We start from the raw sequence: 18,288 nt of genomic DNA, 5'->3' as shown, positions 1-18,288 counted from the left end.
ACATAATATTAAAATAGGAGGATAAAATTTTTTAGAAAGCAAATTGACTGTTCTTCAGTTTCATCATAATCAGAAGATAATTAGAGAACCATTGAATAAAGTCCAATTAAGCTAATATGAAGCTGAGATCAGTCAATTCTACTAATTAAGAAGAGCTGAATAACAGAAAAAAATAATTTGAAAGAATGAATTAGTATAGAATGAAATGTAGGAGTATTAATTTTAAAAAACTGGTCTCATTAATAAAAACTAAAAATTTATATATATCTGTGCAGTTTATATGTGATATATCTATTTGAATTTGCCTATAGGATGAAGATGGTAATCTCCTAGAGACTGAATTTGGATTATCTGTTTATAAAAACCACCAAACCTTCTCTATTCAAGAAATGCCAGAAAAGGCACCAGCTGGACAGCTACCTCGTACTGTTGATATAATAGCTGACAATGATTTGGTCGATGTATGCAAGCCTGGTGACAGAGTACAGGTTGTTGGAATGTTTCGGTGTTTACCTAGTAAAAAAATGGGATATACAACTGGCACATTCAGGTAAAAAAATGCTTTTTTTTTATTCATTTATTTAAGATTCTATTCATCTTTTATATTAAGGTTAAATGAAGTCATATTTCTTATGGCTGTCCAACTGGTATAGTTACATCACTGACTGTGGTACGAGGGACCGAGGCTCGAATCCTGGAGAAGGCATGGATGTTTATAAATGTGTAGTGTCCGTGCAGCATGGGGTTACTCTAAATACGCAGCAAGCCAAAAGTCCTCTCGAGAGTTTACTAGTAGGGCTAGAGGGGGGAGAGACCCTCGGACCCATCCCACCAGGGTTTAACTGAGCTAAATTGCACTGCCACCTGTTAGGTGCTCAAGGCTGTTGGCAACGACAGGCGTAAACTTACACTCCTTGCCACGAGGATTTTCATAGGCTTGGGCTGACAATAAGTCAGACATGTGAGCATTTAGCAACAACAACAAATATTTATTATTATTACATGTTGTTACTGTTTGTAGACTTCTAAATGTTTTTATATAGCAGGATAAATGTGTTCCTGTATTGAGTTCATAAATACATAGATTTTTACTAGATCAAGAACAAACCCTTCTTAAAAATAAGATAGTTTTTAAGCAGAATATTACCACTAGCAGGTATAGAGTTTTTTCTAACTATTTTTGGAACTTAGTTTCTTCTTCTTCAATGTAATTTCTGTTATATTTTTCACTGTCCTTGCACTTGAAAATCAGTACGTCTTCTGGGAGAGAAAATGTAAATTGCATGGGCATGATGTGATAGAACAACAGCTCTTCTTTTGGAAAGGAGTTCATGTACATTACACTGTTCGAATATATTATTGTCTAGTAGCATCCATCATTTATAAACCAAATCACAGTTCTCTTTTCTCGGACTTATTTATGTGTTATCTTATGATGTCCAGATGGAACTTGTAGAATAAGGAGCATTATCCAAAATATCAAAGAAAACCTTTTATTTACCTTTCTTAAAACAGTGATGTGGGTGCTTTAAATATAAAGCATATGCATTCTTTTATTAAATATATTATAAATTGGAACTTTTTATGTATATTATATAGATTCAGTTCGCGTAGCTTTTTGGAGGAACTATACTACAAGATTTTACATCGCCTGCAAAATGTTAATTTTTTGTATTAGTTTATTTGTTTCCTTTGTTCTGTTTTCAATATTTTTGTGTATAATAAAATAGAATTCCAGAAATCCGCAGAGGTTGTGCGGATTTTGTGATTTTGCGGATTTCAGGACAGAAAAGATAAAGCATAATATTTGGACTAAAAATGCAAAATGAATAAAGTGTATTAGATACATTTAATTAAATTATAACAGTCAAAAGTCGTTAATTCAGACACCAATGATCCGGAATGATCTATAATCCGGACTTCAAAGCTACAAACTTTCTGTGCATGCGTTGTGTTGACGCATGCGCATAAGACCTTTACGGCTGCGAATATGCGTATGCACATAATACGTTTACACATGCGTATAATGGACGGTATAGGCTAAGCTAAAATTATCTAATTAAGTTAAGGTTGCAGATTGCGTTGTTCCTTAATCTTCGAATTGGATCCGGCTTTTTATTTTTTGCAGACTGTTAGAGCAATTTTATAAAAGTAAGCTTGAACTTTCGATTATCTCAAATAGAATTTCCGATATATATTTACTAATATGTAAAGGATCTACGAAGTGAAAGTATGTTTCGAAGTCCATTAAACAAAAATTGGAATTGCTGCAAAAAATGGATAAAGGCATATCCTTCGTTTCTCTAACCATTCCGAAATCTGTTTATCAATTTCACGCTGCTCTGCGTTGGGGGTAAGGGGGGAAACGCCGCAGCACGCAATGAATTGGAAGTTGATCTGTCAGCACTATGCTTATCTTCAGGGCAGATGTTTTTATTTTATTTGGCTTATAATTCCTTACTAATTGTAGTATTTCATCTCCATCCGTCTTATTTATATGATGTGATTTAAATCAAATTCCTCGTCATTATAATTCGCTTCTGATAGTGAAGAAAGTGACACAGAGGTTATTGAAAACGAAAAAATTTCGATTGACAAATTAGTCGGTATTGTCGACACAGCAATTATAGGACTTGAACAGCGTAACTTTGTAACTGAACAAGAAATTATGTCTGTTTATAGAATTAAAGAGAAAGTATTATCACATAAAACGAAGCAACTTGAACAACTTACACTGAAAGAAATGTTTAATAAGGTAAACAAATATTGAGTTTTTTTTAATTTTGATATTTTGATAATTTTGATAAATAATTTAGATCATAAATACTTCATTATTTCATAAATCATGATTTCATATTTTTAATTTTATAATTTCTGCATGCCATCTTACCAGATTTAAACTGATGATCTATAATCCGGAATCGCCGAAGTCCCGATGAGTCCGTATTAACACCTTTTGACTGTATATACATTATTGCAATAATTTATTATATGCATTAAATTATTATTACATATATAAATTGATTATAATATTTATTGTATTATATGTACACACGATCGAGTTTGGCCGATTTCGCCTCATGCAAAGATTTCTGGTTTCGGATTCCGGTGTTAGAATCATTGATGCTGTAAAATTTCAAGAGCTTTTCTTTATTTTTCCTTCTATCATACACAATCGTGTCGCAATTTCATACCATTCTGCTATAAATCGAGGAGTAGCACCTGCTTCCATCTTTTGCAGAATTTGTCCTTTTTGCGTTACTGTATTATCACATACTGTCAACGCATACTGTTACTGTCAACGCAACGTGTTTACGTTTTTCAGCGTTGCAAGCAGTAAAATCAGGAGTGCGTTTCTTATCTGTCATTGTATTAAAAAGGGCTGAAATTAAAAATATTCTTAATTTATCAACAAAATATCCGGATAAAAAAGGCAGCATTAAACAATTTCGTTAAATGAAATAACAAAGCTCAGAAAATACAACAACTTGAATCGTGAACTTGAACAAAGAGTTGAGTGAATCGTCTGCTTTTTTACCTTGATGCAGATTAGAGGGGAAAAAAATTATCTTATTTTTTTAAACTTTTTTATATCAGTAATTTCATATTTCCATTTTGACTCATTATTATTTGGTAATTATGACGTCATTATTTGGTAAGTATTTTTTTCTTCGATATTTCGTACTCAATGTTGCGGTTTCCGGAACCTATAAACTGAATGTTTATATTCCGAGAGGCAACGCGGATTTCAGGTCGGCAGATTTTCGATATTTGACTGTATTCACATTTTCTGTATTTAGTTCAAAACTCAGAGCAATTATATAATTATTCATAATGCATACTTGTTACCCTTTTCCTCCTTTTCATTATTATAGGACAGTACTCATTGCGAATAATATCCAGTTATTAAGTAAAGAAGTTTCTCCTCAGATATCTGTAGAAGATGTTAAAAAGTGTAAAAAGTTCTCTAAACAAAAGGTTTGTAGACTAATTTATTAATGCTGTTGTTAACAATTTGCAAACCACACTTGCAAGTTACTGTAATTTGAGAAATTAAAATTTAAACTGTAACACTGATAATATAAATTCATATTCTGTATCTTTTTTGCTTTAATTTTATACTATGCGTCCCCCCTTCTTTCCCTCCATTATTGTCATTCATCTGCTTTATAAATTTAATTATCATTCATGCATCTTGATATTAATGTCAGATATTAATGATTTTAACGCTGACAAAGTATAAAATACTGATCTGAAAGCACATTGTGCAGTAACAGCAGAAACTCAAATATATATTTTTTTGTTTTGTTTTGGGTGGGGGGAACATTGTTATACGAGGGCCATCCAGGAAGTAGATTACGTTTTCGTCTGTGTCCGCTAGGGGCGGGGCTAGCGCGGCCATCTTGGGGTCAGAGCGTTGCGCAGCTCAGTCTGCATCTAGCCGTGCTAGTGAGAGGTTCGTGCTGTGCTCCGTTCAGATACTGTGACGGTTTGAAATGTCTGCGTTAATTGAAAATCCCGCGAGGTGCGCTCAGTAATAAGGTTTCTGACTGCAAAAAACTGTAAACCGATAGAAATCTATCGGCAGCTTTGTGAAGTGTATGGGGACAACATTATCACTGAAGGTGGAGTGCGTCAGTGGGTCATAAGATTTCAAAATGGCCGAACCAATGTTCACGACGAAGATCGAAGTGGGAGACCCAGCATAGTGACCGCCGAACTTCTCGAAAAAGTCGATGCTAAAGTCCGTGAAAATCGAAATTTCACAATAACGGAACTTTCTTTGAGTTTTCCACAAATTTCGCGAAGTTTGTTGCACGAAATCATCAGCGAAAAGCTTGGTTACCACAAGTTTTGTGCAAGATGGATTCCAAAAATCTTGACAGAGGACCACAAAAATCAGCGAATGGCTGCAGCGTTGAACTTTTTGGACGCTTACCATAAGGATGGTGACTCTTTACTCGATCGCATCGTTACTGGTGACGAAACATGGGTGAAACATGTGAACTGTGAAACGAAATTGCAATCAATGCAGTGGGGGCACACAAGTTCTCCCCAAAAACCCAAGAAATGTATGCAAACAATGTCGGCAAGGAAGATGATGGCGACTGTTTTTTGGAACAGAAAAGGTGTAATTTTGGTGGACTTCCTGGAAAGAGGCACTACAATAAACTCTCAAAGGTATTGCCAAACTCTCCAAAAACTCAGAAGAGCAATTCAAAACAAGCGCAGAGGAATGTTGAGCTCTAAGATCTTGTTGATTCACGACAACGCCCGGCCCCACACGGCAAATGTCACTCGTAAAGTTCTTGAATCTTTTAAGTGGGAGTTGTTTCCTCATCCGCCGTACAGTCCCGACCTGGCACCGAGCGACTTCCACCTATTCCCAGCAATGAAGAAGTGGCTGGCTATGCAGCGTTTTGATGACGACGCACAGCTGCAAGAAGAGGTAACGAAGTGGTTGAAGGCGCAGGCGGCCGAATTTTTCGACGAAGGAATTTCCAAGCTCGTACATCGCTACGATAAATGCCTTAATTTGTATGGTGACTATGTAGAAAAGTAGTATTTGAGTGTGGCTTTCATCTGTATATAATAAAATTTGTTTCCTATACTTTGTTTATTTTTTTATTCCAAAACATAATCTACTTTCTGGATAGCCCTCGTAAAAATAACATTTTTCTAATGGGAAATAACTAGATTATTAATTTTTCCTAAATATTGTATAGAGCAAACCCCCTCCCCCTGAGAATATGTAAACCATTATATTTTTTATGAATTTCAATTGAGATGTATCTGAAATAACTTTAACTGAGTACTCTCACTTAATTGTTAACTTAGAGTATTGTCATTGAGTATCTAATAACTTATTAGATTAATAAGTCCTCTAATTGTCTCATAGAAGAAACCATTGAAGGCTGGTAATTCATAATGGGTTCTGTTCCTGACGGCAGAACAGGTTGGCTGCACTGAATTCTCATGTTTGTTCCTTTATGTGCCTTTTTATGAGCTGTTTTTCTGTTATAAAAATCTATTTTATAGTGTACTTTGTACAATATTAGAAAAAAAATAATTTCTTTGATAAAAATTACTATCCTTACACTTAAAATTTAAATTTTATAACTTCCAGTATTTAGAATAGTAACGTGTTATTTTCTCTTTATCTCTCTCTCTCTCTCTTTTTTTTTTTTTTTTTTTTTTTTTTTTTTTTTTTTTTGGTATGTCATTTTGTGTACAATGATGTAATTGATTGATCGTTATGGTATTTATTTTTTAGGATGTCTTTGAAATTTTAGCTCATTCTCTTGCACCTTCTATTCATGGTAACGAATACATAAAGAAAGCTATTCTGTGTTTGCTGCTTGGTGGTGTCGAAAAAGTTCTTCCGAATGGAACCCGGTTGAGAGGGTAAAAACTATTTGAAACTGAATTATTATGAAAATCTTGTAAACAGAAGTTATCTCCCTCCCTTTTTTTCCTCCTACTTTCTTTGTGATTGAAAAATTACTAGATCTTCCAGTATAATTTTCGGCCGTTACTAATGAAAGTGTTTCCCATCAGTGAGTAAAATATATTGAATTAATGAAGCTTAAATTTTGGAAATTCAGCTTCCCCCACCTAAGTCATTTCCTCCATAATTTTATTTGACTTAATTTGTCTTAATCAATAGTCAACATATGTAGAACTTTTAATGAAGATTCAACCAATGTTTATTCAGTTCGCATTTGTATTTAACTTTGTTGTATATCAACAAATGATACTAATTTTATCCCCACAGTAGTATCTATATTAACTATTAATTGTTATGTTCATCATATTTATAAGCACTCATAAAGCATAAATAAAACTTTTCTTCTCTAATCGGGATTTTCAGTCTAAAAGAGTGAAAAGATTCACAAATAATTTAAAAACATGACATTTAGACCAACTGATTAAATATTAATATATTTCACATCAGAGTCGCATTATAAATAGTTCATTAACCTGCATCATGCATTATAAAGTTGATTTGAGTCAATATGAAATTCTTTTGAAATTGCATCATGACACAGTGTAAAAACCTCCAAGAAACTCATGGTTTTAAACCAAGAAACGTCCAATTTTTCAGACTTTAATGTCAGCAACAGTGACATTTCTTTAGCAGAATGAACAGATTTTAAAATTTGATTTTTCGTTTTAAGAAGGCTATTTACTTTTTTAATAATTATTTATATTTTCTGCATGTATTTCTTTCATTTTGCATTACAATAATTAATACAATAAATTATATTTTTGTGTGGTGTTATTTATTTATTTTTTATCCTAAGTGCTTAAAATTTTTCAGTTGTGTATATTTGATTTCATAATTTATTCAGAGAAATTATTAAGTTAGAAAAATTGAAAGCATATATGTGGTGGAACCAAGAAAAAAAGGTGTTTAACATTGTTGTTAATGATATTCCCTAAAAGAACGTTTTTCATATTATCACAGTTTTCATGTTTTCATACAGTTTTTGTGTATCTGAAGTTAATGTCATCATCTCAGAAATCATAAAATGATCTTAGTCACCAATTTCTAATACAATACAAAGTCCAAAATGTGGACATCCATCATCTGGAAAGATCTAAAATCTGGACCTCAAAACCACCAACGTTTTTCTCGTAGGTTTTACACATGCGCACTTGATTCCCTCCCTCCACGCGTAATAAAGCATATGGAGAGACCCAATTCTTAATTTCACTTTGACACTAAATAAAATACCTTGTTATTAAAGAAACAATCAATTTAGCATAAATTCATACAATCAGTAATTTGGCTCCATTGCTGTGTATCTGTTTTTTGGCACGCGTCTCAAACCGAAACGTTCCACATAGATACGAGGCATATTCGGAAATTAAGTACCGTTTTGAAAAAAAAAAAAATAGTAAAACAATTTTTTCGAATCCAATTTTATTTTTACATGAAAATACATGTCTTAAACTATTTTTCAACATAGTTTCCGCCAATGATCAAACACTTGTCATAGCGGGTGACCAGTTTTTGTATACCATCATCAAAGAAAATTCCCGCCAGTTTCGATAACCACGACTCCACAGCATTTTTCGTGTCATCGTCAGATCCAAAGCGCTTGCCACCAAGCTCGCACTTCATGTGCAGGAACAAGCGATAGTCGGACGGCGCCAAGTCCGGGCTGTACGGCGGGTGATTGAACTGCTCCCAATGAAACTGTCGAATTAACGATTGAGTGACACCAGCAGTATGGGGCTGAGCATTGTCATGGAGCAACACAATTCCTTTACTGAGCATTCCTCTTCGTTTGTTTTGAATGGCACGCCTTAGTTTTGTTAAAGCCTCACAATATCGTGCCGCATTAATGGTTTCACCTCTGGGAAGACATTCAGTAAGCAAAACGCCTTTCCTATCCCAGAAGACAGTGCACATGATTTTTTGTGATGACATTGTCACTTTGAACTTTTGTTTGTTCGGAGAATAAGTGTGTCTCCACTCCATCGATTGTTGTTTCGATTCTGGTGTGAAATGACACACCCAAGTTTTGTCACCTGTCACAATTTGGTTTAAAAGGTTTTCTCCCTCATCACTGTACTGCATGAGAAATGTCAGGGCACTACCAAGTCGCTTTGTTTTGTAAACATCAGTGAGCATTTTTGGAACCCATCGGGAACACAGTTTGTGGTAATTCAAGCAGTCAGACACAATTTCGAACAAAACAGTACGTGAAATTTGTGGAAATGCCTCTGAAAGAGTAGTCATTGTGAAACATCTGTTCTCATGAATTGCTTCATCAACTTTCCGTACCAAATCATCGGTGACAACAGAAGGCCGACACCTCCGAGCCTCAGCGTGGACATTTGTTCGACCTGCATTAAAAATTCTTACCCACTTTCTCACCATTCCATCACTTATTGCATATTCACCGTAAACTTCTGTCACTTGACGATAAATTTCGGCCGGTTTAACATTCCTCGTGCTCAAAAATTTAATCACAGCATGAATCTCACAGTCAGCGGGAGAACTAATTGTCTTAAACATTTTGAATGTGCACAGCAAACTGAAAACACAACATAGAGCAACCAAAATGGCGACAATTGAAAGTCAGTGAACAAGAAAGACTAGTGCACATGCGCGGGACACCTACCACAGCGCTGCGATAGCGCTAGAATGAAACAGTACTTAGTTTCCAAATATGCTACGTACATTGTTGATACGAAGCCAACCTGGCGAATCATTATTTATTATACTTTCCTTTCATCAACACATGTTTATCAAAACATGACAACTTGAGTAATGACTCATGTAGCAATGCCTAAACTTTTTTTTTTTTTTTTTTTTATGTTAGTAAGTGAATAATAAAGAAGTATAGTAATCTTTTATGTTGACATTATGCTTGGCAATGATTACAGATTTAAGTTAAATGCACTAAAAGATGTTGACGAGGAAAAATTTACCAAAAATTTCTTTCCGTATTATAAAAATAGATTTTTTTATGATACTCATAGACCAAAAGATTACATTTAGAGCTATTTGAATTAAGAATAACTGATTTGTTGTTCACATAAACCCAGAACCAGCGCCAGGGCTGATATGGCTGCACGGAGTCGCAGAATTTAGGACCCACAGACTACATCAGGCGGTAAGATATGTGGCGTTCCGACAGATACTTCAACTTCTATTCATGAGATGGCGCCACGTGTAAAATCCAGTTCTTAATCGGAGCAGCAAAGCGACATCTTTACTCACTCAGACTTCTCGTCGGACAAGTGTACGCGACGCTAGCACGAACTGTGTTCCGAGCTCTGTGTTGATCTCTGCAATGTAATTTAGTATTTAATATATTTTTTTGTTATAGGAGATTGTCTACTCTTATTTTCTTTAATTATATCATGCATTAAGCACACACGACCACCAAAAGTGGTGACCTTTTGACTGAGCACGCTACTGACAATGGATTTTCAACGACCCTAAGCCACGTGCATCCAAGGCATTCTGAAGAACTGACTAAAAATAACAACGAATATGGACATTAAACGTATGCTACAACGTACCCCTTCACTTATTTCTAGATGTATTGATATATATTGCTTGTGTTTTTTCAAAGTCGTGCATATCATCGCAAGGAGCTTCAGCAAATCATCAATGTGATCTGTTCCGTTCCGCTGACTTCGCCGTCGTGCAATAATTCTTTGATCATTCAACTTTTGTGACAAATGTGCTACAACAGTGATTTTCGCTAAATGTGCCACATCAGTAACTTTTATGGAACGTGCTACGGCAAAATTCTTTTCTCAGTGTTCGAAAGTAGTGAATTGTTTTCCCATGTGCTACAGGAGTGATTTCCTTTTTCCTTCGAAAGTGCCTTAGCAGTGTGAAGTGGTGATTTTGTGTGTGCGCAATACAAAATTAACGCATCATTTTTTCTCAAATAAGGGTTTCTTTTCAAATGCATTTCGGTAAAATATTATTTGTGTGTATAATTGCTGACCCTGTATTATTTGTGTGTGTATCATTACGTAAATTTTTTCTGCATGGTAAAATATTTATTGTTATCATGGTAAAATATCAATACTGTATCCTCATGCTACAATATTTGTGCTGATAAGTGTTTATTAATTAAAGTGAAAATTATCTATCAGTATGCCCGACGATATTCCACCAGAGCCACAAATCACACGCGTTGCGGTGAAGCCACCGCCTTTCTGGAAAAATAATCCTTCATTGTGGTTCGCTCAGATCGAAGCACAATTTTCTATCGCTCGCATTAGTGAGGATTCTACAAAATTCAACCATGTAGTTGCAGCAATTGAGTCTGATATTCTGAATTCAGTGCATGACTTAATTCTCAAACCACCTGATTGTGATAAATACTCCAAACTGAAACAGCGGCTCATTGAAATCTATTCAGAAAGTGAATCTTCAAAAATACGTACTTTACTACAAGGACTTGAACTTGGAGATCAGCGACCTTCATACTTGCTGTCACGAATGCGTGATCTGGCAGGAAGCCATTTTAGTGACGACTTGTTGAAGTCACTATGGCTTTCGCGTCTCCCTAATAACATACAAATAATTTTTGCTGCTTCCAATGAAGATCTAACCTGTTTAGCAGCAATGGCTGACAAAATTAATGAACTTGTTACTCCAGCTTATGTCAGTGCTGCTAATGCTGCACCTTCCAGTTCATCCCTCGAACAAAAAGTGGCTGAATTGAGCAAAAAAGTATCTGAACTCTCTACAAGTCTTCATGCTTCACGGAGATACAATCGATCAAATCAGGGCCCACGTAATAAATTTCGTGCTCGAAGCAGGAGTCCATCTCGTCTTAATACTCGAACGCAGTACAAAGAACCCACAAGTGGCATATGTTTTTATCATATGAATTTTGGAGATCAAGCTCGCAAGTGTGCCCCTCCATGCACTTTTGAACAAGCGGGAAACTAAATGGGCGGTCTTCTGCTGGCCAACAGAATGTCCGCCACATCGACAGAATAGTACTGGCTGATCGTTCAACTCAGTTATGTTTTCTAGTAGATACTGGAGCTGACATATCAGTGCTCCCGAGAACTAAAACAAATGCTCACCAACTTAATAAACTTGTACTGTATGCAGCCAATGGTACCCAAATTGCAACCTACGGCACCAAACTATTGACACTTGATTTAAACTTGCGCCGGACTTTCAACTGGCCTTTTATTATTGCTGATGTAACTCAAGCAATTATTGGTGTCGACTTCTTGACACATTTCCACCTTCTAGTGGATGTCAAGAATAATTGCTTAATTGATGCTACAACTCAGCTGACATCACAGGGCCAAGCGTCTCACATATCAAACGTACCTACCAACATAAGTGTTTTATCGGGCAGCACACGGTTTCATCGGTTATTAGCAGAATTCCCTGACATTTTAAACCCATCCAAATCAGGGCAGCATACTCATCAGCCAGAAGTGTATCATCACATTGAAACACATGGCCCACCTGTATTTTTCAAGCCTAGTCGTCTTTTTCCAGAGATGCTAAAAGCTGCTCGCAAAGAATTTGAATTCATGCTAGCACAGGGAACCATTCGTCCATCTAAAAGTCCATGGGCCAGTCCACTTCACATGGTTAAAAAGTCTAATGGTGACTGGCGGCCTTGTGGAGATTATCGTCGACTTAATGCCGTCACAGTCCCTGACAGATATCCAGTCCCACATATCCAAGACTGTACCCATCTTTTTCATGGAACAAACATATTTTCTACCCTCGATCTTGCCAGAGCATATCATCAGATCCCAGTGCATGCTGAAGATGTGCCCAAGACCGCAGTGACTACACCATTTGGTCTCTTTGAGTACTTATATATGCCATTTGGCCTTCGCAATGCTGGCCAAACATTTCAGCGTTTCATACACCAAGTACTGTCTGGCCTCGATTTCTGCATCCCATATTTTGATGATATCCTGGTTACATCTACAGATGCGGAAGAACATTTTCAACATCTGCGTCAGATTTTCACTCGCCTTAAAGATCATGGATTAAAACTAAATCCATCCAAATGTGTACTTGGTCAACCCTCAGTTTCCTTTCTTGGATGTCTTATCACCCAGAACGGAGTTAAACCTTTACCGGAAAGAGTCAAAGCAATTAACGACCTACCCCAGCCCAAAACCATCTCTGAACTGAAGCGTTTTCTAGCAATGTTAAATTTCTACCGATGCTTTCTGCCAAATGCCGCAAAAACACAAGCCTGCCTACATGAGTTCCTGAAGAATAGCAAAAAAAATGATCAAGGAGCTGTCCCTTGGACTGAATCTGCATCTGCAGCATTCGTGCAATGCAAACACGATCTGGCAAATGCAGCCACACTTTCTTATCACTCACCTAGTGATCAGCTCTCTATAATGGTAGATGCATCTGACACGGCCATAGGAGCAGTGCTTCAAGGCCATACCACTAAAGGACTTTCCCCAATGGCATTCTTCTCCAGAAAACTTACTACTGCAGAAAGGAAATACAGCACATATGACAGAGAGCTACTTGCTGTGTACTGTGCTGTTAAATACTTCCGGCACAACTTGGAAGGACACGACTTCATAATTTTCACTGATCATCGACCATTAACCTTCGCTTTTAGAAAAAACTCTGACTCATGTTCTCCTCGTCACCTTCGACATCTGGATTTCATCGCCCAGTTTAGTACAGATATCAGATATGTCTCTGGTACTGATAATTGTGTCGCTGATGCCTTGTCTCGGGTAAACAATATCAACCTCACTACCCCAGATTTCTCTGAAATTGCAAAAGCTCAATTGCATGATGAGGAACTCAAGGACCTAATCTCATATCCACAAACCTCCCTTCAGTTACAACCGCTGCACATTGATCCAACGCTTAAAATTTACTGTGACATAGAGAACAATAGAATACGTCCCTATATTCCTGTCAATTTTAGACGTGAAGTGTTTAATGCCTTGCACAATTTGGCACATCCTGGAATTCGTGCCACCAAAAAGCTGATTGCAGACAGATTTGTCTGGCCAGCGATGAATCAAGACATCACAGAATGGACTCGTTCATGTATTAGATGTCAACGGTGTAAAGTATCCCGTCACACTCACAGTCCCATTCAACAATTTAACCTTCCAGCAAGACGCTTTGATCATGTACACTTAGACTTGGTTGGCCCATTGCCTCCTTCAAATGGTTACACTTACCTCCTCACTTGTATTGATCGGTACACAAGATGGCCTGAAGCCATTCCTATTGAAAATATATCCGCTGAAACTGTAGCTCGAGCATTCATCTCCCAGTGGCTTTAAAGATTTGGCATGCCTACCACCATCACTACTGACCAAGGCCGACAATTTCAATGTCACTTGTTCGCATCCCTCACCTCTCTTCTTGGCATTCGCCATATTCGCACAACACCATACCATCCATCTGGAAATGGGATGGTGGAACGCTTTCACCGATCTCTCAAACAAGGTCTGAAGTGCCACAGTAGCACACACTGGACAGAAGCCTTACCCCTAGTCTTGCTTGGTCTTCGCACAGCATTCAAAGAAGACATTGGTAGCACTTGTGCTGAAATGTTATATGGTGCAACCCTCCGTCTGCCAGGTCATGCATTAAGCACACACGACCACCAAAGATATCTAGCACAGGCCCTCAATAAGGCTTAAGTATATGTGGGAATTTATTTATTCAGAACTCTGATAAGCCTTAAGCATATGCAAGAAATAGACATAAGTATAATAAATAACTAATACAATTCAGGTTTAATTTTCTCATTGCACGATAGAAGCAAGATAAAATTTAACAGAACAACTTGTTGTTAGTCGCCAAGCTCATGATGCATAGCCAAATGTGTATAGTGAACGATAGCTAAATTTGATGATCATAGCCGCTAATTTTAAAGGTTTTCGGATATCGCAAAATAAAGGTGAAATTATGTTTAATTAACAGATTTTTTAAAGAAATATGGAAATGCGGTAATAAATGGAGATGAAAAAAAAAAAAGTTTCTCATTGTGATGACAGTGCTTCTCAATCATCAGTCAATGAATGCCGAAATCTGTAGTATGGTTCCAGATCCAGAAGATACCGATAGTGAAAAACGTGACAGAGAAGTTACCGAAAACGAGAAAATTTCGATTGACAAGTTAGTTGGAATTCTCAAAACAGCAGTTACAGGATTTTAACAATGTTTCTGAACAAGAGATTTTGTCTGTCTATGGAATTAAAGAGAAATTATTGGTAAAAATATTAAGCAACTTAAACAACTTACATTGAAAGAAATGTTTAATAAGGTAAACAATAAATATAAGCCTCTTTTTTTGAGGGGGTAAGTGTCTGCGTGAATTTTTTTTTTTTTTTTTTTTTTTTAACTGCAGCTATGTTTTTGAAAGTATAACATACCGTCTGCTACTTTATGATTTTGTTTTTATGTGAAATGCCGCTTCGAAAGAAGCAATGGATGGAAAGCTATGTTTGTGCTCTTTCCAAGGAAAGTTATTAAAAAACACTGTAAAAGCCATGGTTTTCCAAACTACAATAGGTAATATTGTCAACAAGAAAGGGGAAAACCTCAAGTGTGTCTTCAAGAAGGAAAATTGTTCCAAATATGTATCCAAGGGAAAAACAGAATGTTTCAAATATTGCAAATGTGAGATCTTTAATGTTGAAAGAAAATCTGCCAAGTCAAAGGACATTTGTAAAATCATAAAAATGCTCAGTGTCAAAGAGAATTACTGTTGGTTTGAATATTTAAAGGACAGAAAAAATCATCTTTCTCTATAACATGATTGCAGAATTCTTTGAGGAACATTTATCCAAATAAAAGTGTTGTCAGAATAGATGAATGTTGGCTGTATTTAAATGACTGCAATAAAAAGTAATCTATTTATTATCATCAAAGAGGAGAAAAAAAATCTTAAAACATGGTTCAAAGATCTAAAGGCCCACCAGCGACCGAGCGGTAAAGTCGCTAAACACTGGTAGTTCGGTCCAAAGTTCGAATCCCATGAACGGGCTGCTGCATGTGCGTTTTCGTGGTTTCCCCATATGTAACGTGTATACGAGCCAGTTCTCCTTAGAAAGTCCTCCACAAAAGCACCCCTTCCCTTAGGCAGATAGCCCTAATGTGCTTTGCCATAATTAAATACACCACACCAAAGATCTAAAGAAAGCTTTTCAAAGAGATTTATGATTGTCGCTGGATTTTTCATATAACTGTAAATTAAAAATAAAGAAAGAGGAGAAAAACTTTAATATTATCAGAACTCTGCATATTATCAAAAACATATTTTATACCCAATTTTCAAATATCTTCTCTTTACACCCAGTGGCATCATTCAGTAGAACTGCATCGAGACAAGGCAAGCAGCCATATGTCAAAATCCATTGTTAATTTCTCAAAAAGAATGGAACAAGTAACGAGTATCAAAGCCATATCCTTCACTCATATCCCTACTAAATCTCTTGATGTATCACAATGGATTTTTATGCTTTTGGACTTAACAAAAAGTGGATTGTCCAAATGTCGATCTATAACTCTCCTTGGACTTTGGAAAGCTATTCAAGAGGAATGGGATAAAGTACCTCTTCCGATCCTACAAAATGCCCTACAAATATCTTAGAAATTATGGTGTTGAAGCATATGGAAGAATTAGGGTTATCAAACAGAACACTTAAAAGGCTAAAATTTTAGGTAAAATATTTCTGTAAATGCAATGAAAATCATCTAAAACATGTGCGAACAGAATCTGTATAGGAACTGGGAAACCGCATTAAACATTATATTTCGTTATTTGACAAAAATTACAATTTTTTTTTACTTTGACGTTGCCAAAACATAAATATTCTGTCATTTAACCACTTCCGTAACTGGAAGTATATGACTATGATTAATGATTGCAAAAGTAATGAAGTATAAGCATATATATATGTATAAGTTGTTAAACTTAGTACCACTTAAACAAAAGTATATAGTATATAAAGAGAGAAATTTAGAACTGATATTTCACGAAGGCCAAAAACTGAAATTCATAATTAATAAATTTCAAATATTGCAAAAAAGAATTTTAAAATGTTAAAACCAAAATATTTAAAATAAGCAAAATCCCGATCCAAAAAAATTTAAAGAAAAATGAACAAAAAGAGAAGAGGAATTCAATCAACTTCAATGCTACTTCATCGGGGGGGGGACATTGAAATCAATTGAAATCTCTCTTCTACAAAAATCCTTGCTTTTCTGTATCCAGAATTAGCTGATAAAATATTTCTATATAGATAGATAGATAGTAAGTCGTCTGATGTATCAACCCATGGGGTTTTGTGCTGCGAATTTTCCAAATGTCGACCTAAAACTGTGCTTGGACTTCTTGGTAGCTTCTTGGACTGCTTTTCAAGAAAGTTATTCGAGAGGAATGGGATAAAATACCTCTTCTGATGCTACAAAAATCTTTATTGTTTTCTAAATTACAATGTAGAAATATAGTAAAGAATGAAGACTCGTTTCCACTGCTGCGTGTGCATTGCGGTGTTTATGCGTTTCTCCAATCAGCGAGCAAATTCACTTCTGCAATCCGGTCGATGTGCGGTGACGGATGACGTACGGATGGAGTTCAACAATGTTCAACTTCTATCCGTATGTCTGCAGATGCGTTAGGGTCACATGGTAAAAAAGGTGCAAACAGGTGTTGTCACCAAAAATTAATGGCGGCAGAAGTAGCGATGAACGCTCGCTTAGAAAAGAATGTTTTGCGAAAAAATAGTTATTTCTGAATTAATATTATAGCAAGAAATCTGCGTGCTAAAAAAGACAGCAATCAGCTGAATTTAGTTAAAAATAAGAAAAATAAAATAACTGCAACTACAGTACTTGGTCGCATAGAAAATCAGGCGTTCAAGAAAATCAGCGGCAAAAATTATAATTCCAAGTCCATGAAATAGCAAAATTTGTCCTGACAATTAATTCCTAGTTCTGCATACTAATTTACCTTTAATGAAAATGAATATCTGATTATATCAAACTGCTATAGCAAATTAGATATGATTAAAATATTTGTTATTTTTTTCTTTTGAAACAGGTAAAAACTAATAACGTTAATTATAAATTAAATTTGATAGCCTTTTAAATATTCCACTGCATTAAAGAGTATGTTAAATTTGTATTTCCCTTTATAAATATATCTTTTTGACTAACATATATTTGTAAGCACATGAAATGTATTTTTAGCAGCCCGTTTAACTTCAATCGGAACGCCACTTTAAAAGATAATGTTTTTTGTAAAAAATGTACTAGAAGCTGAAGATCAAACTCTGGTGAATTTTTCAAACAATAGCACACTGAAATAAGACCAAAAAATTTAGTTTTAAGAATTGATTTACTTGATAATGTATGTATTATATTTACTTGATAATGTACGTATATAAAGCCAAAATATGCATATGACTCCCGTGTGATACTAGCTTAGTGGTAAAGCTGACGGTAATAATGTTTACTTTTGGGGGTCGTGAGTTCGAATCCCATACACTTTTTGCACCCTGTCTGCAACTTTCTCAGTTTTTGTTCCAATTTGATCTATATTCATGTTTTATAATTTATTTCTATTATTATATGCGTTAAATATATTGTTTTATTTATGCTCTTATTTATTTAAATTTCCCCCCCCCCCTGCAAAAAAGTTTGAAAATTATATAATACTAATTTAAAGCATACCCTGTACATATATATTTGAATTTAACAAACATTCTCTATTCGAAAAAGGAAAATTTAAAGTTAATTAAATTTAAATGAAATTTAATGCAAAT

General features: G+C 35.6%; 1 protein-coding gene across 2 annotated transcripts in view; it reads left to right on the top strand.

The window, feature by feature from the left end:
* The window catches only part of Mcm3 (minichromosome maintenance 3), a 119,752-nt gene that overhangs the window by 57,272 nt on the left and 44,192 nt on the right, over nt 1-18,288 (top strand). For both annotated transcript variants that reach the window (XM_085813616.1, XM_035355092.2), the window contains exons 6-8: nt 312-550; nt 3,876-3,978; nt 6,275-6,405. In XM_085813616.1, the coding sequence (XP_085669742.1) occupies nt 312-550; nt 3,876-3,978; nt 6,275-6,405 (473 nt within the window). The remainder of the gene's footprint in view (nt 1-311; nt 551-3,875; nt 3,979-6,274; nt 6,406-18,288) is intronic.

The sequence above is a fragment of the Stegodyphus dumicola genome, chromosome 3 (genome assembly GCF_044657685.1).
Source record: "Stegodyphus dumicola isolate Sdum_Otavi_A_Nest chromosome 3, ASM4465768v1".
Lineage (NCBI taxonomy): Eukaryota > Metazoa > Arthropoda > Arachnida > Araneae > Eresidae > Stegodyphus > Stegodyphus dumicola.
The sequence above is the reverse complement of the archived record's forward strand: the minus strand, read 5'-3'. Positions and strand labels throughout refer to the sequence as shown.